This window comes from Rhinatrema bivittatum, chromosome 2, assembly GCF_901001135.1.
Source record: "Rhinatrema bivittatum chromosome 2, aRhiBiv1.1, whole genome shotgun sequence".
In the NCBI taxonomy this organism is placed as follows: domain Eukaryota; kingdom Metazoa; phylum Chordata; class Amphibia; order Gymnophiona; family Rhinatrematidae; genus Rhinatrema; species Rhinatrema bivittatum.
This window is the reverse complement of record NC_042616.1, coordinates 124,776,654-124,803,771: the sequence shown is the minus strand read 5'-3', so window position 1 is coordinate 124,803,771 and position 27,118 is coordinate 124,776,654. Positions and strand designations below refer to the sequence as shown.

The window sequence follows — 27,118 nt, the reverse complement described above, 5'->3', positions numbered from 1 at the left end:
TCAAAGAGCCCCATCCAAGACCTTTTCCAGGTGGTCTGGGTTTCCGTGGGTGTGCCAGCTGGAAATGACGTATCATGTCCTTATCTGTGATGTTGACTGGCAGTTCCCATGAGTTCTCTTCTGGTCCATAGTTCTCCCAGGAGTTGAGATACTCCCATGTCGTTCCTTTTTTACGGACATCCAAGATGTCATCCACGGCATACTCGATGTTGTCCTCAGTGTCTAGACTGATTGGTTCTGGTGTCTTTTTGGAGAGCTCGGAGAGCATCAGTGGTTTTGACAGAGAGACATGAAATGCATTGTGTATCTTCATTGATGGAGGTAGTTTTAAACTATACGTCAGATTCCCTAATCGCCGAAGGATTGCAAAGGGTCCAACATAGCGAGGAGCAAAACGTTTCAAAGGAAGTTTTAGGCGAAGATTCTTGGTACTTAACCAGACTTTGTCTCTAGGCTGAAACTGTGGTGTCTTTCGATGATGGGCATCGTAGGTTCTTTTTACCTTCTGTCCTGCTTTGAGTAGTAACTCCTTTGTTTGTTTCCACAGTTGAGATAGCTCTGCTGCAGTAGTCTGTGCAGCAGGAGAAGCCATTGATAACGGAATTGGCAGAGGAGGCAGTGGTTGTCGTCTGTAGACGAGTTGGCAGAGGGAAGGACCCCGTAGAAGTAGCAGGATGTGATTTGATGCAAATTCTGCCCAAGGCAGTAATTCAGCCCAATCGTTCTGCCTGGAATTGACATAGGAATGCAGAAATTGTTTCAGTGTTCTATTCATCCTCTCAGTCTGACCATTAGACTGAGGATGGTAAGTGGAGGATAAGTCCAAAGTGATGTCAAAGTTTTGACATAATGCTCTCCAAAACTTCGCAGTAAATTGTACTCCTCTGTCGGATAGGATATGCTTAGGCATCCCATGAAGGCGGAAGATGATTTTAATGAAGAGTTTTGCTAATTCTGTAGCAAAGGGTAATCCTGCTAACACTACAAAATGTGCCATTTTGGAGAAGCAGCCAACTGTGACCCAAATGGTGTTGTTCCCTTTGGACGGTGGCAGGTCTACCACGAAATCGGTTGCTATATGTGTCCAGGGTTCATCCGGTGATGGTAGAGGTTGTAACAAACCCCAAAGACGTCCGGCTGGAGGTTTCTGCTTGGCACAGTCAGCACAGGAACCCACATAAGCTTTTACATCCTTTTTCATGGTTGGCCACCAATAGTACCATTGTAACATCGCTAGGGTACGACTCTGTCCCGGATGGCCGGCTAGACGGGAATCATGCATCCACTTCAACAGCTTCTTCCTTAGATTTCTGGCCACCACCGTCTTCCCAATGGGTACTGTATGAGTGGCTGCAAGTACCACTCTTCCGGGTCAATGATGTGACGGGATTCATCTGGCACATCCTGAGAGGAGAAGGATAGTGACAAGGCATCAGCCCGAATGTTCTCTTCCGGATGATACTTTACCAGGAAGTCGAAGCTGTTAAAGATCAGGGACCATCTTGCCTGACAGTGATTGAGTCGTTGAGCATGTCTGAGGTACCCCAAATTCTTGTGATCGGTGTACACTACTATTTGATGTTGTGCGTCTTCCAGCCAAGGACGCCTCTCTTCGAAGGCCAGCTTGATTGCGAGTAGCTCTTTGTCTCTGATTCCATAATTTCTTTCGGCGGGCAAGAAGCGCCTTGAAAAGAAGGAGCAAGGATGGAGCACATTTGATTCCCTGTACTGACTTAAAACCGCTCCCACATCAACGTCTGATGCGTCGACCTTGACGATGAATGGACGATGTGGGTCAGGGTGGCGGAGGCACGGCTTCCTTTGAAAAACCTCTTTGAGCATCAGAAAGGCTGATATGGCTTCTGGAGACCAGTTGGCGGGATTGGCTCCTTTCTTGGTCATAGCAGTTAGAAGGACTGTCAATGAGTAGTAGTTTTTAATGAAGGATCGATAGTAATTTGTGAAGCCCAAAAAGCAGCGCAGAGCCTTCAGACCCGGAGGTTGGGGCCAGTCCCGGATACTTTCTAATTTCTTAGGGTCCATCTGAAACCCATTCTTAGAAACAATGTACCCCAGGAAGGGTACAGACTCCTTTTAGAATTTGCACTTTTCAAGCTTGGTGTATAGGTGATATTCACGCAGATGTCTTAAAACTTTCTTGACATCCTCCTGATGAGTTTGCAGATCTTGAGAGAAGATCAATATACCATCGAGATATACACTACACATTATAAAGTAAGTCCCATAAGATGTCGTTCATCATATTTTGAAACACTGCAGGTGCGTTACTGAAACCGAAGGGTACAGACTCCTTGTGGAATTTGCACTTTTCAAGCTTGGTGTATAGGTGGTATTCACGCAGATGTCTTAAAACTTTCTTGACATCCTCCTGATGAGTTTGCAGATCTTGAGAGAAGATCAATATATCATCGAGATATACACTACACATTATAAAGTAAGTCCTGCAAGATGTCGTTCATCATATTTTGAAACACTGCAGGTGCATTACTGAAACCGAAGGGCATGACGAGATATTCGAAGTGTCCTTCATGAGTGTTGAAAGCAGTCTTCCATTCGTCTCCTTCATGAATATGCCCCTAGTTGCAATCTCCTCTAATATCCAATTTGGAGAATATCTTGGCTCCTTGGAGCCTATCGAACAGTTCGGATATTAAAGGCAGGGGGTACCTGTCCTTGATAGCAATCTCATTCAAACCCCTGTAATCGATGCAGGGACGTAAGTTGCCATCTTTTTTCCCAACGAAAAAGAAGCCTGCACCAGTAGGAGATTTGGAGGATCTAATGAATCCCTTCTGCAAGTTCTCTTGTATGTAGCTGGACATGGCTTTAGTCTCAGCTACTGAAAGAGGGTAGATTCTTCCTTTGGGAGATTCAGAATTAGGCTTCAGATTTATGGCGCAGTCAAATACTCTATGAAGTGGAAGTACATCAGGTGCTTGTTTTGAAAAAAACATCCTGGAAGGAGGCATATTGTGGGGGTAAGCGAGGTAGCGATGGTGTAGTGGGCATGCAAATGAGCAGTGAAACCTCCGCGAGGCATCGGCCGTGACAGTCAGGCCCCCACCGGGACAGTTCCAACATGGCCCAATTAAATTGAGGCATATGATCTTGAAGTCAAGGCAGCCCAAGTACCACTGGATGCATGGCTTTCTCTAATTTGAGGAATGAGATGGATTCAGAGTGTAAAGCTCCGGTGCGCAGGCCAATGGCCTGGGTAGTCAATGAAACTTCTCCAGGATGTGGTTCTCCATGGATAGATGACAATAGCAAAGGTTTAGCTATTGGTGTGGTAGGAATCCGTAGATGTTCAACCAAGCGCTTCAAAATAAAATTACCTCTGGCATCGGAGTCAATGAGAGCGAGAGTCTGAAATTCAAGGCCTCTGCAGAGCAGAGGTACTGGCAATGATAATGGAGGAGTAGGGGATATGAGGCCCAGGAGAAGTCCTACTGTAGATCCTAGGCCTGTCAGTTTCCCGGACAGATGGGACAAGTTTGGATGGTGTGGCCCGATTGGCCACAATACATGCATAACCCCATGCGTTTGCGAAAACGTCTCTCCTTGGAAGTTAAATGTCTTCAGCCTAATTGCATAGGCTCTTCCTCTTCTAAAGAAGTTGACGGTAGACTGGAAGCAATAGCCACAGGTTTAGGACAGGCAGCCCCCACCGTGGACTTTTGTGGGCTCTTAGCCTCCTGATTTCGGTCTCGGATACGGCGGTCAATTCTCCCAGCCAGTTCCATTAGGGACTCAAGGGTATCAGGCAATTCACGAGCCACTAGTTTGTCATTTAAGCGAGAGTTGAGGCCCTCCATGAATATGGCACGTAGACATCCAGTGTCCCAGTGTAGTTCGGATGCTAAAGTCTTAAATTTGATATCAAAGTCTATGAGCGGCTTATTACCTTGCTGGAGATTGAGCAAAGCCGATACAGTGACTGTTTGGCGAGCTGGGTCATCAAAGACAGGCTTAAAAAGTTTAAGAAATCCTGACAGGTCATTCAGGATAGGATCTTCACATTCTCATAATGGAGAAGACCAAGCCAAGGCTCGTCCCTCTAGAAACGAGAGGATGTAGGTAGTCTTGGAAGCTTCAGTGGGAAAGAGGGTTGGCTGTAATGAAAAATGCATGCTGCATTGATCAATAAACCCTCTACACATTTTGGCTTCACTCATAAAGCAGGTAGGCGTGGATAAGTGTACAGTGGTCTTGAGGGTCACCAGTTGAGCATGTAACTGATTGAAGGCAGTAGTCAGGCCCCCGCAGCCCGTCCGGAAGACAAGACCAGAGTAATCCGCAGTCAATCCAGAGGTCAAGACCAGAGCGTATTCCACAGCCAGTCCAAGGTTCAAAACCAGAGCGTATTCAACAGCCAGTCCAAGGTTCGAAACCAGAGAGTGTTCCACAGCCAGTCCAGAGGTCGAAACCAGAGAAGATTCCGCAGCCAAACTAAGACGTTGATAACAGAGGAACTCAGAAGCCGGTCCAGGAGTCAAGCACTGGAAGTCACAACAGGAACAAAACTCAGGAACAAGATCCACAGGAGCCAAGAAGTCAAGGCAAGGTCTGAGATGCAGACCTTGCCCTAAAAGAGTCCCCAATGGCTGGAACTCAAAGAGAGGAGCCAATCCCATCACAGGAATGACTCCTAAAGCAAATCCTCTTCTACCGCGTACAGCCCTAGAGGGGGCGGAGCCAGAAGCCCCAGGAGGACGGCCGATGGCGCGGCCATGTTGAAGCGGCGAAACAGCCACGGAACAGACCCGCTGAAGCAGGACGCCGTCAGTGGAGACGAGGCGGTCTGCCGCGCCGGTAAGTGACGGGCCCCGGTTGCGGCTTGCCGCCGCCGAGGGCCATAACACCAGTATAGCATTCCTTCAGGTTTTCTGGATTGAATAATATAGAGATAAGGGTTGCTTCACATCTCACAGTAAAATTTGGTCTACAGAAATAGGTGCATGATGCAGGTTTACCTGTAGCTTTCCTTTAATAATCAGTTTCAGTGTCCACATGTACATATTAACTGCATATTTTAAAGAAAGGCAGCGGTTTGAAAATTGCCTCCTTTATTTACTTGTGCTGATCTGAACTGAATAATCTGACCAGTAGGAGAAATTATCTAGTATTCTTTGATGAAATAAATTATCTTCATTTCATTTAGCACTGTATTAAAATAAAATATAGTGGCATCTATTTGAGGATCCATGATGCAATTTCATGAGTTATTAATGAATATCCCCGATCACAACTAATGGATGCAGTGGTAAACAGTGCATGTTAACAATCATCGTGGATTAATAAATAGATCTCATGAGAGAGGTCACGTGATGCTGTGAAGGGGAAGGACGCACAATTCCCTGTCTCGGCGCCCCTGCCGTGTATCTAGCCCCATCTAGCACCTCTCAGCGGCGATATCTGCTCCACACACGGCTGCAAGGATCGTCTGGCAACCCTGCGGCGTTTGCCCCATTATGACCACCCGACAATTGAAGAAGGACAGGGAGAAGGATAAGGATCGAGTGCGGCCCTCGGAGGCCATGCTTGAGGGGGAGGAGCATCCCCCGGAACCGGCCCCGTCGGCGAGCCTCGCTGAAATTAAAATAGCGATGCAGGAAATTCTTAAGCCAGAAATGCTCCTGATATCAACAAAACTTACTGAACTTTCTTCCTCCTTACAAGCTATCGAGACCCGATTTACTGAGGCGGAGCAGAGAATATCTGACCTCCAAGATGGCCACCATACAGTGCAGAACGAGCTCGAGGCACTTAAAAAAGTTGTGTACCGTCACGCAGAGCGCATGGAGGACCTCGAGAACCGCTCGCGCCGCTCGAACTTACGCTTTGTCGGCCTCCCTGAAAGCTTACCAGAACGTGAGTTGCCGGCATTTTTTGAAAACTGGCTGCCTTCAGCGCTTCAGCTTTCGACCGCTCATGGTCCCCTGCGTGTCGAGAGAGCGCACAGGCTGGGCCTGAAAAAAGCGTCCGACTCTCGTCCACGAGTCATTATAGTGAAAGTCCTGAATTTCCTTCACAAGGCGGAGATTTTGGCGGCGACTAGAGGGGGTAAGCCGTTGCAGCACGACAATCAGCACGTTCTGGTGTTCCAGGACTTTTCGGCGGCGGTCTCTCAACAACGCCGGGCAATGGCGCCTACCTGCACTAAGTTGCATGCTTTGGGAATTAGGGCAACACTTGTTTACCCGGCGAAACTTCGGGTACCTACCACTGCAGGGGTAAAATGGTTCACGGATCCCGACGAGGCCGCCCGATTTGCCGCTGAAAGGGAGACGGCGCTGAAGCTGCCGCCAGCTGTTTCCTGAGCCCCTTTGGGGTGTGGTGTTGGGGCTCCTGCAGTTTGCCGCCTGCAGCGCGTTGGAATTGCTGCTTTTGGTATCGCAGGACTCTGGAAAGTGGTTACCGATATAACTCCTGAGACTTTGTGGTTGGGAGGCTAATTTATGCACCGGTTGCCTGCTATATAGCCGGTATATGCTATTTCCCACCCTATGTTGGGGGCAGCGTTCTTATTACCTGTGTTGATGGGTTTTCAGGTTTTGGTTTCTAGCTGCCTGGATATTTTGGTTCTCATACCTGTTTTGCTGTTATGTGGGGCCTGTGTTTCTTCTGCGTTTCTAGCCCGCAAGTGTTAAATGCTGTTTGAATGAATGGGATTGGGGAGTGCTGGATGGGGTGGGGTGCTCGGTGGGGGGGCTGATCAGTGTCAGTGTAAGTGACCTCTAGGCCTCCTTGGAGGGTTCGGGGGTGACATTAGAATTTTGGGGAGAGGCTGGTTGGGGGGGAGGAGGGATGGGATGTGCGTGGGGTCAGTTCTTGGGGGGTGGGATTTGGGCTTCCACTTTCAAGCCTACTGTTTTGATTTCTATGCCAAGGTTAACCACGAATGTTCAAGCTGGAGGACTCCGGCTGGGAGGGTCCTCTGGCTACCACATGTCTGTCATGCTCAGTCACATATCGCAGTGGTCCTTAGAGATCACTTAAAGAATGTCTAACACGACCTTGAAGTTCTTATCTTGGAATGTTAGTGGCATTAATTCTCCCATTAAAAGAAAAAAAATTTTGTCGATACTTCAAAAGAAGGCGACGGATGTGACATTTTTACAGGAGACACATCTTACTGATCTTGAACACCAAAAACTGCGACAACAATGGGTGGGGGCAGTTTATTTTGCCTCAGCGACCACACGTTCTGCTGGAGTGGCTATCCTGGTCCATAAAAACGTTCCCCTTCTAGTACATCAGGAATACAAGGATCCCCAGGGGAGATATTTGATATTGGTCGCTGAACTGGATCATAAACCACTCATATTATGTAACATTTATGCCCCGAATAACCCCTCCCTGGGTTTTTTTCAGCAACTTTTTCGATCTTTGTTACCATATGTGGACCAAGATCTTATTCTAGGTGGGGACTTTAATTCGGTGCGGGACCCGGTTCTTGACAGGGTTAGTGTGCACCGCTCCACTCAGCCGCCTAATAAAGGGCTCCAATTTCTCGAACGGTCCTTGCACCTGTTGGATCCCTGGCGTCTCCTCCATCCTATGGATAAAACCTTTACCCATATGTCTCGCGCACATCCGTCGCAATCTCGTATTGATTATTTTTTCATCAGCTCCCAACTGTTTACCAATGTGGTGCAGGCGGATATCGATGAAATTGTCGTGTCCGATCACGCTCCAGTTTGGTTGGAGATTCGACGCTCCTCCGCCCCTACTGTGAACAGGTGGTGGCGGTATCCCTACTACTTGGCGGGGGATCGTCCCTTTCAGGATTATTTACGCTCCAAGTGGGAGGAATATCTTCGGTTTAATGGGGAACACGTGTCGGAACCAATCTTGTTTTGGTACACAGCGAAAGCTGTACTGCGGGGGGAGGTGATTGCCTTTGTGGCTCACCGAAAGAAATTACTTGATAAGAGACTATTGTCTCTACATGATCAACTTCGGCGGGCCAGACAGGCTTTGCAACGTGTCCCTACTGCTCCCCACCGGACGGTGTATTTTGCAATTCAAGCTGAACTTAACACTCTGATTCACCAGAGGGCTAAGAAGAGTGTAGCCTATTATAGGTATCGTTTGTTCCAATATGGGAATAAATCGGGTAAAATGATGGCCAACTTGGTGAAGGCTCATAGATCCTCCCGACATATCCCGGCGCTTTGTTCCTCTGGAGGGGCTATGGTCAGAGATACCCCTGCAATTCTGGGTGTGTTTCGAGATTTCTACTCCTCCCTATACTCGGCAGAACCTACTAGCTGTGGGTCACGTGAGCATTTCTGTGATCAATTGTCTATTCCCCGTATTACGGAGGAGCAGCAAAATTGGCTCAATAGTCCTATTTCGGAGGAGGAGGTGCGCTTGGTTATCCAACGCGCGGAACGCTATAAGGCCCCGGGACCAGATGGCTATGTGGCCGAATTTTATAAGTCCATGCTGGATTCTCTGGTGGGCCCTCTTACTGCGAATTTTAATGCACTCATACAACATGGCTCATATCCCCCTCATATGAACAAAGCTCACATAACATTGATCCCTAAAGCGGGTAAGGATCCTCTCCAACCTGGTTCCTATCGCCCGATTTCATTACTTAATGTGGACCAAAAATTCCTGGCTAAAATTATGGCGGATCGATTGGCCGTTGTTCTGCCTCATCTGGTGGGTTCTGGGCAAGTGGGTTTTATTTGACAAAGATATGCTTTAACTAATATTCGCAAGGTGTTAACTGCTATGACGCTGGCTCAAAATGACAACATTCCCCACCTCGTGGTCAGCTTTGACGCTGAGAAGGCGTTCGACCGTGTGGAGTGGAGTTATTCGTTTCCACTTCTTCAACAGGTTGGGATCACAGGTTTGTTTTATCAAGCCATCCAGTTACTTTATCATGATCCCTTGGCTGCGATTGTGGCGAATGGTGCCTATTCTGAGACCTTTATCATATCACGGGGCACGAGACAAGGTTGCCCGTTGTCCCCGTTATTGTTTGTACTTCAGTTTGAGCCCTTGTTGTTAGCAATCCAGGCTGCGCATAGGGTTAAGGGGGTTCGATTTCAAGTAGAGACTTTTAAATATGCGGCATTTGCTGATGACCTTTTGGTTTTCCTGACCCAACCCAAGGAATCCCTATCCTCTTTGCTATCTCTTTTTCAAGAATTTAGTTCTTTCTCTGGGTTTAAGCTCAATCATGGTAAGTCGGAGGCTATACCGTTCCCTGCTTCCCTCAAGGATTGTTGGGGGCCTACTTTCCCGATGACCTGGGCCACTACTCAAATTCGCTACTTGGGTATTCAAATACCGACCCAGCTGCATTCTTTATATAATTGTAATGTTTCCCCTCTTTTGCGGAAAACTAGGGAGCGGCTGGCTGCATGGCGATCTTTGCCTCTTTCCTTCATTGGTCGGCTCAATTTATTCAAGATGTTGATTCTACCTCAGTGGCTTTTTTTAATTCAGAATTTACCCCTAATCCTCAAATTACCTGACATCCGACAACTTGAGAGTGCCCTACGGGGTTTCTTGTGGCAGGGGAAGAGGGCGCGTATTCCACTCCGATCCTTATATACACGTTGGGGTCTGGGAGGACTGAGTGTGCCCAATTTACGTTTTTATAATTTAGCCGGGAACCTCCGACTTATCAGGGACTGGCTACGGAGGGAATCTCACTATCTTGATATGCTTGTGGAAAAAACTGTAGTTGACCCTGTTGACTTACGCTATGTCCTGCAGGAGGCACACGTTAGGTTCTCATATCCGCCGCCAGTGGAGGCTCTTTTTGGCCCCCTTCGTGTAACCTGGCGATTAACGATGAAAATTTTACAGTTACCCCGAGTCTGTGCCTTTCTTTTACCTCTTTGGGGGAACCCGGACTTTACTCCGGGTTCCCAGTCCACTAGTTTTCAGGCTTGGAGGGCCCGTGGGATTCTTTCTTTGGGTCATTTGTTGGATGAGGAGGGTCGGTTACTCCCCTTTTCCCTCTTAGCGCAGGAATGGGGATTATCCCCGACTCAGATCTTTTCTTATATACAAGTACAGCATTATATACGATCTCTCCCGCCCCTTAGTAAAGAGCCTGGCCATTTTGCCTCATTGGCAGACTTTTTTGCCTTAACTTCCCCAAAGGCCCCCACGTTATCACAATATTATAGGAAGTTGATGGGGAAACTTCCGGTTGCTATTCCTACGGATTTAGCGGCCCGGTGGCATAGGGCGGGGCGGTCTGAGGTCTCAGCGGCTATCATAAGTGGCTGCTTTCGTCACCTAGCTAGAGTGTCCTCCAACATATATTACAGGGAAATGCAGTTTAAATTCTTGTGGATGGCCTTTATCCCCCCTGCTAGGGCAGTCTATTTTCAACTTGTTCCCACGGGAGTTTGTGCGAAATGCCGGACAACTGAGGGTACTCTGCTTCATATGTTTTGGGAGTGTTCACTGGTGAGAAAATTTTGGGTACGAGTCCTACAATATCTTTCCAGTCTTGTGGATGTAGTTCTTCCTTGTTCTTTTTGTATGCTATTGTTTGGCCAAGTTTCTGTGGATCTCGTTCGGGGTTGGGAGACCCGCTTGCTGCTGAGGAAAGGCTTCATGGTGGGGAAGAAGATCCTGCTCTGCGACTGGAAGTCAGCTGATCCCCCATCGTACTGGCATTGGAGAAATCAATTTCATTACCTAATGCTGATGGATAAAAAATGGGCCGCTGCTTCCTTTCAGCGCAATCGTTGTTTTCTACGAACATGGGACTCTTATATTCAATGGTTACCTCATCGGATTCGAAGCCACATTTTGAATGCTTAAGCCATTTGACTTCCTGGTGTATTGAACATGAAATGAGAGGTTAACTGGACTTTTGATGGAGGCTGGAGGGTTAGCCCAAACAAAAGGGGGGGGGGTAGGGGGGGAGGGGGGGTGGCTGACAAGTTGCTGTTTGATGGTCGGTTTGTCGCCCTGTTCCTTACTGTTTGTATTGTTATTGCTGGAAATAATAAAAACCGTTTTGCAAAAAAAAAAAAAATAAATAGATCTCATTATTTGCTAAATTCAAGAGATTATTAAAGGCAGCAAGCCTTTTCTTATTTTCTCTGTTCATTGGAAGGCTTAGGCCTTTCTAGTTGTCCTAATTATGCATTTCCAACTTATTCTTGCATTTCTGATGCAGGCAGCAGCACAATGGGAAACTGATCAGTATGGACGACCAATCCGGGCTCTTACACAAGCTGAAATGGTATGTATATTGATTTCTATCTAAAACATGGTTTCATACTTTTACTATTAAAATAGCGTCATTGCTGTGTTGTCCACTTAAATGCATGGAAATAAAGTTCAATAAAAATATTTGAGTAAATATTCAAAGGGGCTATACATGGAAAATAAGTATATTCATATGTAAGTAGCCTGTATTTGCATACATGCTTTTATATAAACCTCAAAAATATATGCTAGTTTCTGAAAATTGCCTCTTTATTTACTTGTGCTGATCTCAACTGAATAAACTGACCAGTAGGAGAAATTATCTAGTGTACTTGGATGAAATAAATTATCTTCATTTCATTAAAATAAAATATAGTGGCGTCTATTTGAGGATCAATGATGCAAATTCACATGTTATTAATGAATATCCCCATCACAACTAATGGAAGCAGTGGTAAACAGTGCATGTTAACATGCGTCGTGGATTAATAAATAGATCTCATTATTTGCTAAATTCAAGAGATTATTAAAGGCACAAGCCTTTTCTTATTTTGTCTGTTCATTGGAAGGCTTAGGCCTTTCTAGTTGTCCTAATTATGCATTTCCACCTTATTTTTGCATTTCTGATGCAGGCAGCAGCAAGAGGGGAAACTGATCAGTATGGACGACCAATCCGGGCTCCTACACAAGCTGAAATGGTATGTATATTGATTTCTATCTAAAACATGGTTTCATACTTTTACTATTAAAATAGCGTCATTGCTGTGTTGTCCACTTAAATGCATGGAAATAAAGTTCAATAAAAAATATCTGAGTAAATATTCAAAGAGGCTATACATGGAAAATGAGTATCTTCATATGTAAGTAGCCTGTATTTGCATACATGCTTTTATATAAACCTCAAAAATATATGCTAGTTTCTGAAAATTGCCTCCTTTATTTACTTGTGCTGATCTCAACTGAATAAACTGACCAGTAGGAGAAATTATCTAGTATTCTTTGATGAAATCAATTATCTTCATTTCATTAAAATAAAATATAGTGGCAACTATTTGAGGATCCATGATGCACATTCACATGAGTTATTAATGAATATCCCCATCACAACTAATGGAAGCAGTGGTAAACAGTGCATGGTAACACGCATCGTGGATTAATAAATAGATCTCATTATTTGCTAAATTCAAGAGATTATTAACGGCAATAAGCCTATTCTTATTTTCTCTGTTCATTGGAAGGCTTAGGCCTTTCTAGTTGTCCTAATTATGCATTTCCAACTTATTCTTGCATTTCTGATGCAGGAAGCAGCAAAATGGGAAACTGATCAGTATGGACGACCAATCCGGGCTCTTACACAAGCTGAAATGGTATGTATATTGATTTCTATCTAAAACATGGTTTCATACTTTTAATATTAAAATAGCATCATTGCTGTGTTGTCCACTTAAATGCATGGAAATAAATTTCAATAAAAAATATTTGAGTAAATATTCAAAGGGGCTATACATAGAAAATAAATATATTCATATGTAAGTAGCCTGTATTTGCATACATGCTTTTATATAAACCTCAAATATATGTTAGTTTCTGAAAATTGCCTCTTTATTTACTTGTGCTGATCTCAACTGAATAAACTGACCAGTAGGAGAAATTATCTAGTGTTCTTTGATGAAATAAATTATCTTTATTTCATTAAAATAAAATATAGTGGCATCTATTTGAAGATCCAGGATGCAAATTCACATGTTATTAATGAATATCCCCATCACAACTAATGGAAGCAGTGGTAAACAGTGCATGTTAACATGCGTCGTGGATTAATAAATAGATCTCATTATTTGCTAAATTCAAGAGATTATTAAAGGCAATAAGCCTATTCTTATTTTCTCTGTTCATTGGAAGGCTTAGGCCTTTCTAGTTGTCCTAATTATGCATTTCCAACTTATTCTTGCATTTCTGATGCAGGAAGCAGCAAAATGGGAAACTGATCAGTATGGACGACCAATTCGGGCTCTTACAAAAGCTGAAATGGTATGCATATTAATTTCTATCTAAAACATGGTTTCATACTTTTAATATTAAAGTAGTGTCATTGCTGTGTTGTCCACTTAAATGCATGGAAATAAAGGTCAATAAAAAAATATTTGAGTAAATATTCAAAAGGGCTATACATGGAAAATAAGTATATTCATATGTAAGTAGCCTGTATTTGCATACATGCTTTTATATAAACCTCAAAAATATATGCTAGTTTCTGAAAATTGCTTCTTTATTTACATGTGCTTATCTCAACTGAATAAACTGACCAGTAGGAGAAATTATCTAGTGTTCTTTGATGAAATAAATTAACTTTATTTCATTAAAATAAAATATAGTGGCATCTATTTGAGGATCCATGATGCAACTTCACCTTGAGTTATTAATGAATATCCCCATCACAACTAATGGAAGCAGTGGTACACAGTACATGTTAACACACGTCGTGGATTAATAAATAGATCTCATTATTTGCTAAATTCAAGAGATTATTAAAGGCAATAAGCCTATTCTTATTTTCTCTGTTCATTGGAAGGCTTAGGCCTTTCTAGTTGTCCTAATTATGCATTTCCAACTTATTCTTGCATTTCTGATGCAGGAAGCAGCAAAATGGGAAATTGATCAGTATGGACGACCAATTCGGGCTCTTACAAAAGCTGAAATGGTATGCATATTAATTTCTATCTAAAACATGGTTTCATACTTTTAATATTAAAGTAGTGTCATTGCGGTGTTGTCCACTTAAATGCATGGAAATAAAGTTCAATAAAAAAATATTTGAGTAAATATTCAAAAGGGCTATACATGGAAAATAAGTATATTCATATGTAAGTAGCCTGTATTTGCATACATGCTTTTATATAAACCTCAAAAATATATGCTAGTTTCTGAAAATTGCCTCTTTATTTACATGTGCTTATCTCAACTGAATAAACTGACCAGTAGGAGAAATTATCTAGTGTTCTTTGATGAAATAAATTAACTTTATTTCATTAAAATAAAATATAGTGGCATCTATTTGAGGATCCATGATGCAACTGCACCTTGAGTTATTAATGAATATCCCCATCACAACTAATGGAAGCAGTGGTACACAGTACATGTTAACACACGTCGTGGATTAATAAATAGATCTCATTATTTGCTAAATTCAAGAGATTATTAAAGGCACAAGCCTTTTCTTATTTTCTATGTTCATTGGAAGGCTTAGGCCTTTCTAGTTGTCCTAATTATGCATTTCCAACTTATTCTTGCATTTCTGATGCAGGAAGCAGAAAAATGGGGAACTGATAAGTATGGACGACCAATCCGGGCTCTTACACAAGCTGAAATGGTATGTATATTGATTTCTGTCTAAAACATGGTTTCATATTTTTAATATTAAAGTAGTGTCACTGCTATGTTGTCCACTTAAATGCATGGAAATAAAGTTCAATAAAAAATATTTGAGTAAATATTCAAAAGGGCTATACATGGAAAATGAGTATATTCATATGTAAGTAGCCTGTATTTACATACATGCTTTTATATAAACCTCAAAAATATATGCTAGTTTCTGAAAATTGCCTCTTTATTTACATGTTCTTATCTCAACTGAATAAACTGACCAGTAGGAGAAATTATCTAGTGTTCTTTGATGAAATAAATTAACTTTATTTCATTAAAATAAAATATAGTGGCATCTATTTGAGGATCCATGATGCAACTTCACCTTGAGTTATTAATGAATGGAAGCCTGCCCTGAGCCCGTCTCGGGGCGGGCAGGATAATGTGGGCCCAGGCCCACCGCTGGATAGGGCGGGCCTAGGGAGGTCGGCGAGAGGGTAGCGGGGGGGGGGGGGGAGCAGGGACGCCGGGCTGTGGGCAGGGATTGGCTGCTGAAAGGCGTTGCCTGGCTGCGCCCTGCTCCCCCCTCCCCTTGTGCTGTGCCGGCGAGGCGGTGCGCGCATAGAGGAGAGGAGAGCAGGCACACGTGCGTGTGCAGGCGGGCGCATGCGGACGGCGAGCGGCGGTCTTGTGGTTTCCCTCCCACCCACCCTTCGGCCTGGTTCTTTTTGTTTTGGGGGTGTTGTCGCAGCAGGGGGGGGCGGTTGGCCCGAGCCAGAATAGATGATGTTTGTTAGTTAATGGGGGGTTTCAGCTGGAAGTGGACGGCGGTGACAACTGGGGCTGTTGTCGGCGATGGGGGCTCCTTGCCGGAAAGTGGCGGGAGACCCGGGTCCCTGACTACTTGCAGGTTGGCGGCGGGAGTCCACCCGGGTTTGCTCCTTGTAGGCAGGTGGCGGGAGTATACACCCGGCGTGAGAGGCGGGGACATCGAGCCGGGTGGCTGGCGGCGGCTATCCTGCCGGGGGAGTGGCGGATGGTCAGGGGTGGAAGCTGAAACAGGGGGATGTTGTAAGTGTTAATGTGTCCAGGCTCGGGCCTCTTTGTTAATAAAGCTGCGGCCTTATTTTACCCAAACAGTTGTGATGATGGTTATTTGGCATGTGAAAGGGTATGGAAGGGAGCGAGTGTGGTCCTGGATACCCATATTATATCCCCATCACAACTAATGGAAGCAGTGGTACACAGTACATGTTAACATACGTCGTGGATTAATAAATAGATCTCATTATTTGCTAAATTCAAGAGATTATTAAAGGCACAAGCCTTTTCTTATTTTGTCTGTTCATTGGAAGGCTTAGGCCTTTCTAGTTGTCCTAATTATACATTTCCAACTTATTCTTGCATTTCTGATGCAGGCAGCAGCAAAATGGGAAACTGATCAGTATGGACGACCAATTCGGGTTCTTACACAAGCTGAAATGGTATGTATATTGATTTCTATCTAAAACATGGTTTCATATTTTTAATATTAAAGTAGTGTCACTGCTATGTTATCCACTTAAATGCATGGAAATAAAGTTCAATAAAAAATATTTGAGTAAATATTCAAAGGGGCTATACATGGAAAATAAGTATATTCATATGTAAGTAGCCTGTATTTACATACATGCTTTTATATAAACCTAAAAAATATATGCTAGTTTCTGGCTTTGTGTATAGAAAACAGGGGCTGTCCTGGGGCATTTCTGAGCAAGCTGTGAAAAACGTGCATGTACTTTTAAAGCATAAGTACCCAGTATTTTATAAACGACACCATTCTTGTTATGCAGTATATAAAATATTAGGACAAATCTCTCGTCCACTTACACATGCACTTTCAGTAACCCGAATGGATTTGAAAGTTATCTTCCCACTGTAAGGTGATAATTTTTTTATTGGGTTAACTTTTCTGTTCAGTTTTCAGGTGCTTACTCTCCCTTCCTTATGTCCAAACATAACGAGTAGATGAGCAAAGATGACATTGCTAGAAAGAATAATTGAATCATAGATTATATTAAAATGGTCAGGAGAAGGGATGTTAGGCTGGGGAATTGTGTTATCAGAAGGTCACAGAGTTATGTTTGTTAGTGAGTTTAAAGTCCCTTTCTCTTGTAAGTCCTCTTATATTCATCATTTAAACTTTAAATGTCCTATGATTCTGGATTGTTCTGAATTTCCCTTTCAGTATCTTGATCATAAGGTCTTTGATGCAGTGGTTTTATTCTGAAAAATGTTGCCTCATGGAGGGAATGGAACAGCTCCCCTTTGAGGAAAGGCTGAAGAGGTTAGGGCTGTTCAGCTTGGAGAAGAGAAGGCTGAGGGGGGATATGATAGAGGTCTTTAAGATCATGAGAGGTCTTGAACGAGTAGATGTGAATCAGTTATTTACACTTTCGATAACAAAACGACCAGGGTGCATTCCATGAATTTAGCAATTAGCACATTAGTCAGAGAAAATTCTTTTTCACTAAACGCACAATTAAGCTCTGGAATTTGTTGCTAGAGGCTGTGGTTAATGCAGTTAGTGTAGCTGGGTTCAAAAAAGGTTTGGATAAGTTCTTGGAGAAGAAGTCCATTAACTGCTATTAATCAAGTTTACTTAGGTAATAGCCACTGCTATTAACTGTATCAGTAGCATGCGATCTTTTTAGTTTTTGGGTACTTGTCAGGTTTTTGTGGCCTGATTTGGCCTCTGTTGGAAACAGGATGCTGGGCTTGATGGACCCTTGGTCTGACCCAGCATGGCAATTTCTTATGATTTTATGTGTTGCTTTGCTCTTTTTTGTGATGTGTTATTTTGTGTCTGTTTATATTTACTCTTGTCTTTAACTTATGGACTGTTTCACCAGTGTAGCATTCCCCCAAATGTTCTGAATTGAATAATATAGAGGTAAGGGTTACTTTACGCCCTTATTAAGAGTTCTGACCTTGTCCAGCTAAGGGGAAAGAATTTTTCATTTTCTAAGACCATCCCTAAAATATTTCCCTGGTCAAGTTGCTGGTATTGATCAAGCTTCACTTTATAAAACTAGGTTGATCACATTGAAGGAATGGACAGAAGTAGTCTTCTTTTTGGAAGAGGAGTGTTTGGTAGTGAATGGCCTTTTATATGACATGTAAAAAGAAAAACCAGAAGCAGCAAAAACGGAATTGAACATATATATTTTTTTTTAATGTTGAGGAAAAAACTCAGAAAATGAGCTAAACTGTCAAAAGACCTGATTAAAGTTCCTTTTCAATCATAGATCAGAAACAACATACTTTTTTTGTATTTTTCGGCATTTGTATGGATGTGCAAGAAATGTTAATTACAACTTCAAAATCACTTATTAATTCTAGTTAATTCTTTCTACCATAGCTCCTATTAACTGAAATGTACAAGACTCAAAAAACAGCACAAAGGATGCGTAATATACAATGTTGCATAAAATCAAAAGGATCCTTTATGCCTTCTCCTGTGACAATTCAAGTCCACAATACATTTATTTATTTTATTTATTATTTTGTTATACCGAGTTTCATGACTAGCATCACATCAACCCGGTTTACAATTAACAATGTGTGTAAGGCAGAGAGTAATAAAGTAAACAATATTCCCAATTCAAACTTCAAATACAGTAAAACAATCAAATACAGTAAAACAATAATAAGGATGTGAGAAAGTTACAATAAAACAGGGAAAATTAACTAGGATCTGGAAAGGGGGAGAAAATGAACAAAGAAATATTTACATATCAGCCAATTGCATCAAATAATATAGTTGTATAGCAAAATAAATATGATAGAGTTGTGAAGGATGATAGTATGGTGCTGAGTATGAGTGGGTAGTTGGTGGATTTTTATTTTAATCCAATTTTTGAACATGAGTTTGTGCTGATGGGTGGAGGTTTTAATCACTTGAAAAGCCAAGTTTTTAGTCTTTTCCTAAATGTTAAGGTGCATGGTTCTTGCCTCAAGTCAGGTGGGATAGAATTCCATAGCGTTGGACCTGCAATACATGTACTGTTAGTTGGATTAAGAGGAGATATGGAGTTACAGTAAAATTTGGTCTACAGAAATAGATGCAGGATGCAGATTTACCTGCAGCTTTCCTTTGAAAATCAGTTTCAGGGTCTACATGTACATATTAACCGCATATTTAATAGAAAGGCAGCTGTTTGAAAATTGCCTCTTTTATGTACTTGTGCTGATCTCAACTGAATAAACTGACCAGTAGGAGAAATTATCTAGTGTTCTTTGATGAAACAAATTATCTTCATTTCATTTAGGATTGTATTAAAATAAACTATAGTGGCGTCTGTTTGAGGATCCATGATGCAAATTCACATGAGTTATTAATGAATATCCCCCATCACAGCTAATGGAAGCAGTGGTAAACAGTGTTAACACGCATCGTTATTTGCTAAATTGAAGAGATTATTAAAGGCAACAAGTCTTTTCTTATTTTCTCTGATTGGAAGGCTTAGGCTTTTCTAGTTGTCCTAATTATACATTTCTAACTTATTCTTGCATTTCTGATGCAGGCAGCAGCAAAATGGGAAACTGATCAGCATGGACGACCAATCCGGGCTCTTACAAAAGCTGAAATGGTATGTATATTGATTTCTGTCTAAAACATGGTTTCATACATTTAATATTAAAGTAGTGTCATTGCTGTGTTGTTCACTTAAATGCATGGAAATAAAGTTCAATAAAAAAATATTCGAGTAAATATTGAAAGGGGCTATACATGGAAAATAAGTATATTCATATGTAAGTAGCCTGTATTTGCATACATGTTTTTATATAAACCTCAAAAATATATACTAGTTTCTGGCTTTGTGCGCACAAAACAGGGGCGGTCCAGGGGCATTCCTGGACATGCTGTGAAACACGTGCAAGTACTTTTAAAGCATAAGTACCCAATATTTTATAAACAAATCCATTCTTGTTATACAGTTTATAAAATATTAGGACAAATCTCTCGTCCACTTACACATGCACTTTCAGTATCCCGAATGGATTTGAAAGTTATCCCAAGACAAGCAGGATGCTAGTCCTCACATATGGGTGACATCAGTGACGGAGCCCTATCACGGAAAACTTTCTGTCAAAGTTTTTAAAAACTTTTGACTGGTTCTCGGAGGCCACTGAACATGCCCAGCATGCTATAATTCCCTGATCCACAGGGGTCTCCCTTCAGTCTTCTTTTTTCCGCGTTGCTATTAGCCTCGCAGATCAGGAGCCCTGTGTGGTATATTCACACTTCAAAAGTTAAAAAAATCATCAGAAAAAGTTATTCCACCACAGGGGTCTCCCTTTTTTTCACCACCAGTGAGTAAAACAATTTTCCGGTCGTTACCGTTTCAAAAAAGTTTTAGTCAGAATGTCACGATGGCTGTTGGACTTTCAATATGGCTACCGGGTTTATAAAATGCCTGAATTGTAATCGAACCATGTCCGTAACGGACCCGCACACTGAATGTGTGCTATGTTTAGGAGAAAAACACGACATATCGACATGCCTGAAATGCGCTGAAATGACACCGAAAGACAGACGAGCTCGTATGGAAAAGATGGAGCATCTTTTTCATCTTCAATTGTTGCCGTCGACTTCGACTTCAATGCAATCCCCTCCGGCTGGAGCGGTTAAAAAATTGATTTTGAAACCTCGACGTCGTTCGGACAAAGCAGGTGACTGACCATCACCGACACCTTCTCGGTCATCTATCAAATTGACGTTGGTCATCGAGAAAAAGACTGCCGAGCATCAAATGAAATATCGGCATTGGCATCGAAGGCCTCTGGATCCAGATTCTGACACGATGCCCCGAGTTCCTTCAATGCCTATCGAACCAACTCCTAAGAAACCTTGGATGGATGAGTCATCGATTCTCTCAGGGCCCATGACTCCCAGGCGATCCCCCCGACATCTGTGCCGGGTACCGTACCACCACAGGGACCTGTGGTCCGTCCGGTTTTGCCCTCACTGCCATCCTCATAGCTGCTCTGAATTCACCAGCTATAAGGGCAGAACTGGACATATATATATGCTAGGCAGTTTAAGATGCCATTCGGGAGTTACCTTCAATGCCAGCACCGACACCGATTACACCTTTGATGCCGATTCGATCTTCAACACCGATTCCATCACCGGTGCCGATTCCATTACCGGTACCAATACCATCACCTTCGCCGGCACTGATGCCTATGCCGATGCTGGATTTGTCACTGTTGGCACCAATATTGGCAAAATTGGGCTCTCTTATCGGTGCCACACCGGTACAGCTGCTGGATGTTTTGATGCCACGGCCCACAGATGAGGATGCATCGAAGACTTTACCAATGCCTGAACCAACACCAAGTCCATCGGGAGTTTCTCGTCCCAGACCTTCATTTTCTCCATTACTTCCATCAAGGCCCCCGATGAAACCATTGATGCCCTCAATACCTCCTTTCCATCTTCCTTTGATGCCTTCACGTCAACCTGACTTGGATACCTGGGAAGATGCAGGCACCGATTCTTCCTCGGACAAAGTCCTATCTGATCCATCGCCTCCGGAGGAAAGAAGACGATCTCCCCCAGAGGATCTCTCTTTTTCTACCTTTGTTAAAGAAATGGCTGATACCATCCCTTTTCAGTTAGAGACGGAGGAAGGTACCAGAGAAAAAACTTTAGAAGTATTACAATTTGTGGATCCACCAAAAGAAGTTCTTGCAATACCGGTGCATGAGGTACTTGTAGATCTCCAACACAGGTTGTGGGAACACCCTTGTACCATGCCACCAGTCAATAAATGGACTGATGCCACCTATTTGGTACAGCACATTCCAGGGTTCCAGAAACCTCACTTCCCCCACCACTCTGTGGTGGTAGAAGCGGCCCAAAAGAAATCTAAAAGAATTAAGCTACATTCCTCTATTCCTCCTGGAAAGGTGCATGGATTCTTAGACACCATCAGAAGAAAAATGTTCCAAGGCTCAATGCTGGTTTCCAGAATTGCGTCATACCAACTTTATATGACACAATATTAGCGGAATCTATGGAAACAGCTGCAAGAACTATCTGACTCACTTCCACAACAGTTCCAGGATTATTTCAATAACATTATTTATAAAGGCCTGGAAGCTGGAAAACATGAAGATAGAGCAGCATACGACAGCTTTGAAACTTCATCCAGGATGGCTGCTACAGGCATTAGTGCTCACAGATAGGCCTGGCTGTAGGCCTCAGACCTAAGATCAGAGGCCTACAAAGGCTTGATAATCTTCCTTGTACAGGAGATAATCTCTTTGGAGACAAGGTACATGAAGGTGTATCACAGCTCAAGGAGCACTCAGAAACTCCGGGTCAACTTTCCTCTGTTCCAGCAGAACCCCAATTTTCTGCACGCAGACCTCCCAGGTAAGACTCAGAAAGACCATATTACAGACCACGAAGATACTTCCCCCCAGCACCTCGTGGTAGGTCATCAAGACCTGTACAAAGAGCTCAAGCCTGACAGCCAAGAGCTCCTAGAGTCCAGCCTCCACCCCAGACAGGTCCGGCCTCGGGGTTTTGAAATCTCACCAGAGAACAGAAGCCTGTCCACCAATCCGACCCCAACTGTACCTGTAGGAGGTCGAATAGCCTTTTTTCACCAAAATTGGTTGCATATCACTACCGAACAATAGGTACTCTCAATCATATCTCAAGGTTACCATCTGGACTTTCTAACTCTACCAAAAGATGCTCCACCGAGATCATTCTGGACAACTCAGAATCATTCCACGCTTCTACAAAAAGAATTATCCACCCTTCTGAGAGCCAGGGCCATGGAACCAGTTCCCCGGCCTCAGCAGGGCAGAAGATTCTACTCCCGATATTTCCTCATTCCAAAGAAATCAGGAGGCCTATGTCCCATATTAGACCTCTGGAAACTCAACAAATTCCTGCGCAAAGATAAGTTCAGAATGATATCCCTAGGCACATGCTACCTTTACTTCAAACGGGAGATTGGCTCTCTTCTCTGGATCTTGCTTATGCTCACATTCCAATATTCTCTCCTCATCGCAAGTATCTACACTTTCTGGTGGGTCATCAGCATTTCCAGTATCGAGTTCTACCGTTCGGACTGGCCTCAGCACCTCGAGTGTTCACAAAGTGCCTGGCGGTGGCAGCGGCCCAGTTACACAAGGAAAGTGTACACGTTTTTCCCTACCTGGACGACTGGCTCATCAGAAGCCAGTCAAGACAAGGAGCTATCAACTCTCTCAACCTCACAATCAAATTACTCCATTCATTGGTGTTACGACCGTCGCTACCCGACGTCTTCACTCCGCCCTCTTTACCTCTGTGACGACTCCCTCCAGGTCTGAAGGACGGCTGGCTGCCACGGCGTCTCCCTGCTGTCTCCCTCCAGCGTTCCCGGACCGGCTTGATGTTGTAGATCCGCCATGTTGCCTGATGCCTAGGGCGCGCGCATGCACGCTCAGAGTAAAGTACCAGCCAAGGCGCGAACCTCAGGGGCATCCCCCTGAGATGACGTCATCCGCTTCCAATATTTAAAAGTCTCTGATATCGCTTACAGATGAGTTAGCAAGGGCTTGGACACAGTTTACTCAGGTTATCCTAAGCAGCCTAAGCTACTCTGCCTCCTTGGACTTACCAGAGATACCCTCTTCTTGGGGGCCTTGTTCTCTTTTGCCTTTCAGGTTACAGTCAGGAACTGGTACTCACTCCTCGAGGGCCTACCCTTTCCAGCTCCTGAGCTCCCCGAGACCAATATGTGAGTGTTGTCATCTACGTTCTATTCATGAACTCTGCATACCCTGCCTACTCACTGTCTACAGTTTCTCAACAGCTCAGCCATCCAGGGATCGCTGTTCCAGTATCTGAGGGACTTCAGCCCTGCCGGGCACTCCAGCTCACTACTGCCACATCTGGTGGTTTCAAAACCTGTTTAATAAAAGAACTAGTGTGTGTCTGTCTCCATACTCTAAGTCTAGCCGGTAGTCCCTCTCGGGATCTTCCCCCAGGGGCATGGTCAACTGTCACCGGCACAAGGATCCCACCACTACAGCAGTTTATAACAACAGACTGCTGACTCAGTCTACGGAATACATCAGATTGCTCCTCCTATCTGATTGCTCCTCCCACCAGCATAGTGGATTATGACAAATTGCTAACTCCTCCCATGGAGTATGACAGATTGATAACTCCATGGATCCGGCTTAACTCCAGAACCCGGCTTAATTCCATGGATCCGGCTTTACTCCAGGACCCGGCATACTCCATGGATCCGGCACAACTTTCTGCCTTGCAGGCCATACCAGGCCTGGCCCTGCGCATCTCAGAACAGCAAGATGCTGCATTTCATCAGTTACACACACAGAAGGTTCAAGACACAGCTTCCAACCATGAAGGTCAGTTACAGGAGGTAACTTTAAAGACTGCTGTACCACTGGCGGCTCCAATCCGCCTTTCCAGAGAAATCCAGAAGACCCGGGGCTTTCTGAACCAGTGCTGCATGCACTTTACAACCATCTTTATTTCCTACGGCACTCTCTAAAAACACCTACATCCTTTCATACCTGGTTGGTAGAGCTCTGTCATGGGCATCCACCTTGTGGGAACGCAAGGACCCCATTTTGCAGGACATAGATGGATTTATGGACTTGTTTAAATCCGTGTTTGATGATCCTGCGCGAACATCTGTTGCCGGTTCTGCTTTAGTGGACTTGAAGCAAGGCAGCAGATCATTGGCTGAATTCGCCATAGAATTCAAGACTCTTGCGGCAGAACTTCGCTGGGACCCCAAATGTCTCAAAACACTCTTTTGCAGAGTCCTGGATACCCATTTGAAGGACGAGCTGGCCGCTCACCAGACACCGGACTCGCTGGACGAATTAGTAGCCTTGGCTACTCAGATTCATCATCGACTCCGAGACAAGGTGAAGGAACTCCGGCCTAAGGTGTTACCAGGGTTGAAACAGGCCAGTGCTACTAATGCACCTCGGATGGTTCCAGTAACTTCCGCTGCTGATACAGATGAACCGATGCAACTTAGTCATGGACGTTTGACCTCCAAGGAGAGAAGATTTCGGAAGAAGAGCAGACTATGCATGTACTGTGGTCAGGCTGGCCATGATGTCTCTACATGCCCCACTCGTCCGGGAAATGGACGGGCCTAAGTCCGGCAGGAGGACTGTCCTTAGGCCTTACCGCGTTCTCTTCTCCACCCTCTCTCCCAGTTTCCGTGGTCTATGGACCAGTTACGGTTCGGACTCCTGCCCTGGTGGACTCAAGGACAGGAGGCAACTTCATTCTCAGACATCTAGTGGAAGACCTGAGGAGTCCCTTTGTCAAATGTGAAGATCCATTATTGCATTATAACTTGAAGTGGGTTTTGGAAGTTTCTCAACATCGCCACTTCCACTGAAGATCTTCATGACGCCCCCAGCAGCTTACCCATTGCTGCTGATAATCACAACATTTTCAATGTTCACCTTGGCTCAAAGGCGTTCAACATCAAATCCGTATTCACGGATTATAATTAGAGTATCTCTATCCTGCTCTTACCATTCGGAAGATGCCTGTATGAAATCTCGCCTATTGTCTGCATGCCTTCTACTCCAGCAAGCCCTGGACCGCCGCCTCAAGATGCATCCTTCAGAAATGTGTCCGCCAAAGAGGCAGCTGGTGTTCTTCCCCACTTGGACCCGGTGATGATGCCAGGGGGTCTGGGTATCAATACTGAGCTACCAGAAGGAAGAATGCACCCTCTCTCAGTCTTGAAGAGGAAGCAAGGTTAGAGGATGTGCCTGATGAGCCACACACATAATTGACCTGAAGAAGATACTCTTAGCAACCAGTCAGTCTTTATTGCTGGCGATGCCATCAACTCTCATTCAGCAACATATACTGGCAAATCACCAATTGAAGAGGGTTTTGGACGCTCTCTAACACCGCCACTTCCACTGAATCCTTCAGTGACGTCCACAGCAGCTTAATCCATTGCTGCTGATATCTACAATCAAAATTCTTTCAAGACTCAAGATCCACCTGTCATCTATGCAGAAGTCGACTTAGAGATTAAGATCAAAGAGATTCTGGATGTTCATTTAAGAGGCAAGACTTTTGAATACCTTTGATATGGAAGGGTTTCGGCCCCGACATAATCTCTTGGGAGCCTCAGACCAATATCTTGGATAAAGAGATGCTTCATCAGTTCCACCTCGCACATCCTTCAAAACCAAAGCCTGGTACCCGAAGAGATTGCCCTTTGAAGGGGGTACTGTTACGACTGTCGCTGCCCGACGTCTTCACTCCGCCCTCTTTACCTCTGTGGCGACTCCCTCCAGGTCTGAAGGATGGCTGGCTGCCACGACGTCTGCCTGCCGTCTCCCACCGGCTTGATGCTGCAGATACACCATGTTGCTTGAAGCCTAGGGCGCGCACTGCGAGTGAAGTACCAGCAAGGGCGCGAACCTCAGGGGCGTCCCCCTGAGATGATGTCATCCGCTTCCAATATTTAAAAGTCTCTGATATCGCTAACAGACAAGTTAGCAAGGGCTAGGACAAGGTTTACTCAGGTTATCCTGCCTAAGCTACTCTGCCTCCTCGGACTTACCAGAGGTAACCGCTCCTCGGGGGCCTCACTCTCTTTTGCCTTTCAGGTTACAGACAGGAACTGGTACTCGCTCCTTGAGGGCCCCCATTCCTGACTATCTGCTATTCTCTTCTGCCTGGAAGCCATCACCATCTACAACATCGTGAGTTACCATCGCTCTCTCAGAGCTTTCCCTGGAACCAGGTACTCGCTCCTCAAGGGCCTACCCTTTCCAGCTCCTGAGCTCCCTGAGACCAATATATGTGAGTGTTGTCATCTACGTTCTGTTCATGAACTCTGCATACCCTGCGTACTCACTGTCTTCAGTTTCTCAACAGCTCAGCCACCCAGGGATCGCTGTTCCATTATCTGAGGGACGTCAGCCCTGCCGGGCACTCCAGCTCACTACTGTCACCTCTGGTGGTTTCAAAACATGTTTAATAAAAGAACTAGTGTGTGTCTGTCTCCATACTCTAAGCCAGGGGTCCCCAAACCTGTCCTGGAGGGCCACCAGCCAGTCGGGTTTTTGGGATATCCTCAATGAATTTCATGAGAGAAAATTTGCTTGCACTGCCTCCCTAACATGTAAATTTTCTCTCATGCATATTCATTGAGGATATCCCAAAAACCCGACTGGCTGGTGGCCCTCCAGAACAGGTTTGGGGACCACTGCTCTAAGCCTAGCCAGTGGTCCCTCTCGGGATCTTCCCCCGGGGGCATGGTCATCTTCCACCGGCCCAAGGATCCACCACTACTATCGCTAGCGGTTTATAACAACAGACTGCTGACTCCGCCTACGGAATACATCAGATTGCTCCTCTTATCTGATTGCTCCTCCCACCAGCAAAGCGTATTATGACAGATTGCTAACTCCTTCCACGGAGTATGACAATTGGGATTCCTAATCAACTACCAGAAATCCC

At 44.3% G+C, this 27,118-nt stretch overlaps 1 protein-coding gene across 1 annotated transcript in view; it reads left to right on the top strand.

Moving 5' to 3' along the window:
- Positions 1-27,118, top strand: part of CCDC7 (coiled-coil domain containing 7) — an 820,938-nt gene that overhangs the window by 740,146 nt on the left and 53,674 nt on the right. The window contains exons 26-33 of the mRNA XM_029587039.1: positions 11,189-11,254; positions 11,853-11,918; positions 12,522-12,587; positions 13,186-13,251; positions 13,856-13,921; positions 14,525-14,590; positions 16,002-16,067; positions 19,149-19,214. Coding sequence (XP_029442899.1) covers positions 11,189-11,254; positions 11,853-11,918; positions 12,522-12,587; positions 13,186-13,251; positions 13,856-13,921; positions 14,525-14,590; positions 16,002-16,067; positions 19,149-19,214 — 528 coding nt within the window. The remainder of the gene's footprint in view (positions 1-11,188; positions 11,255-11,852; positions 11,919-12,521; positions 12,588-13,185; positions 13,252-13,855; positions 13,922-14,524; positions 14,591-16,001; positions 16,068-19,148; positions 19,215-27,118) is intronic.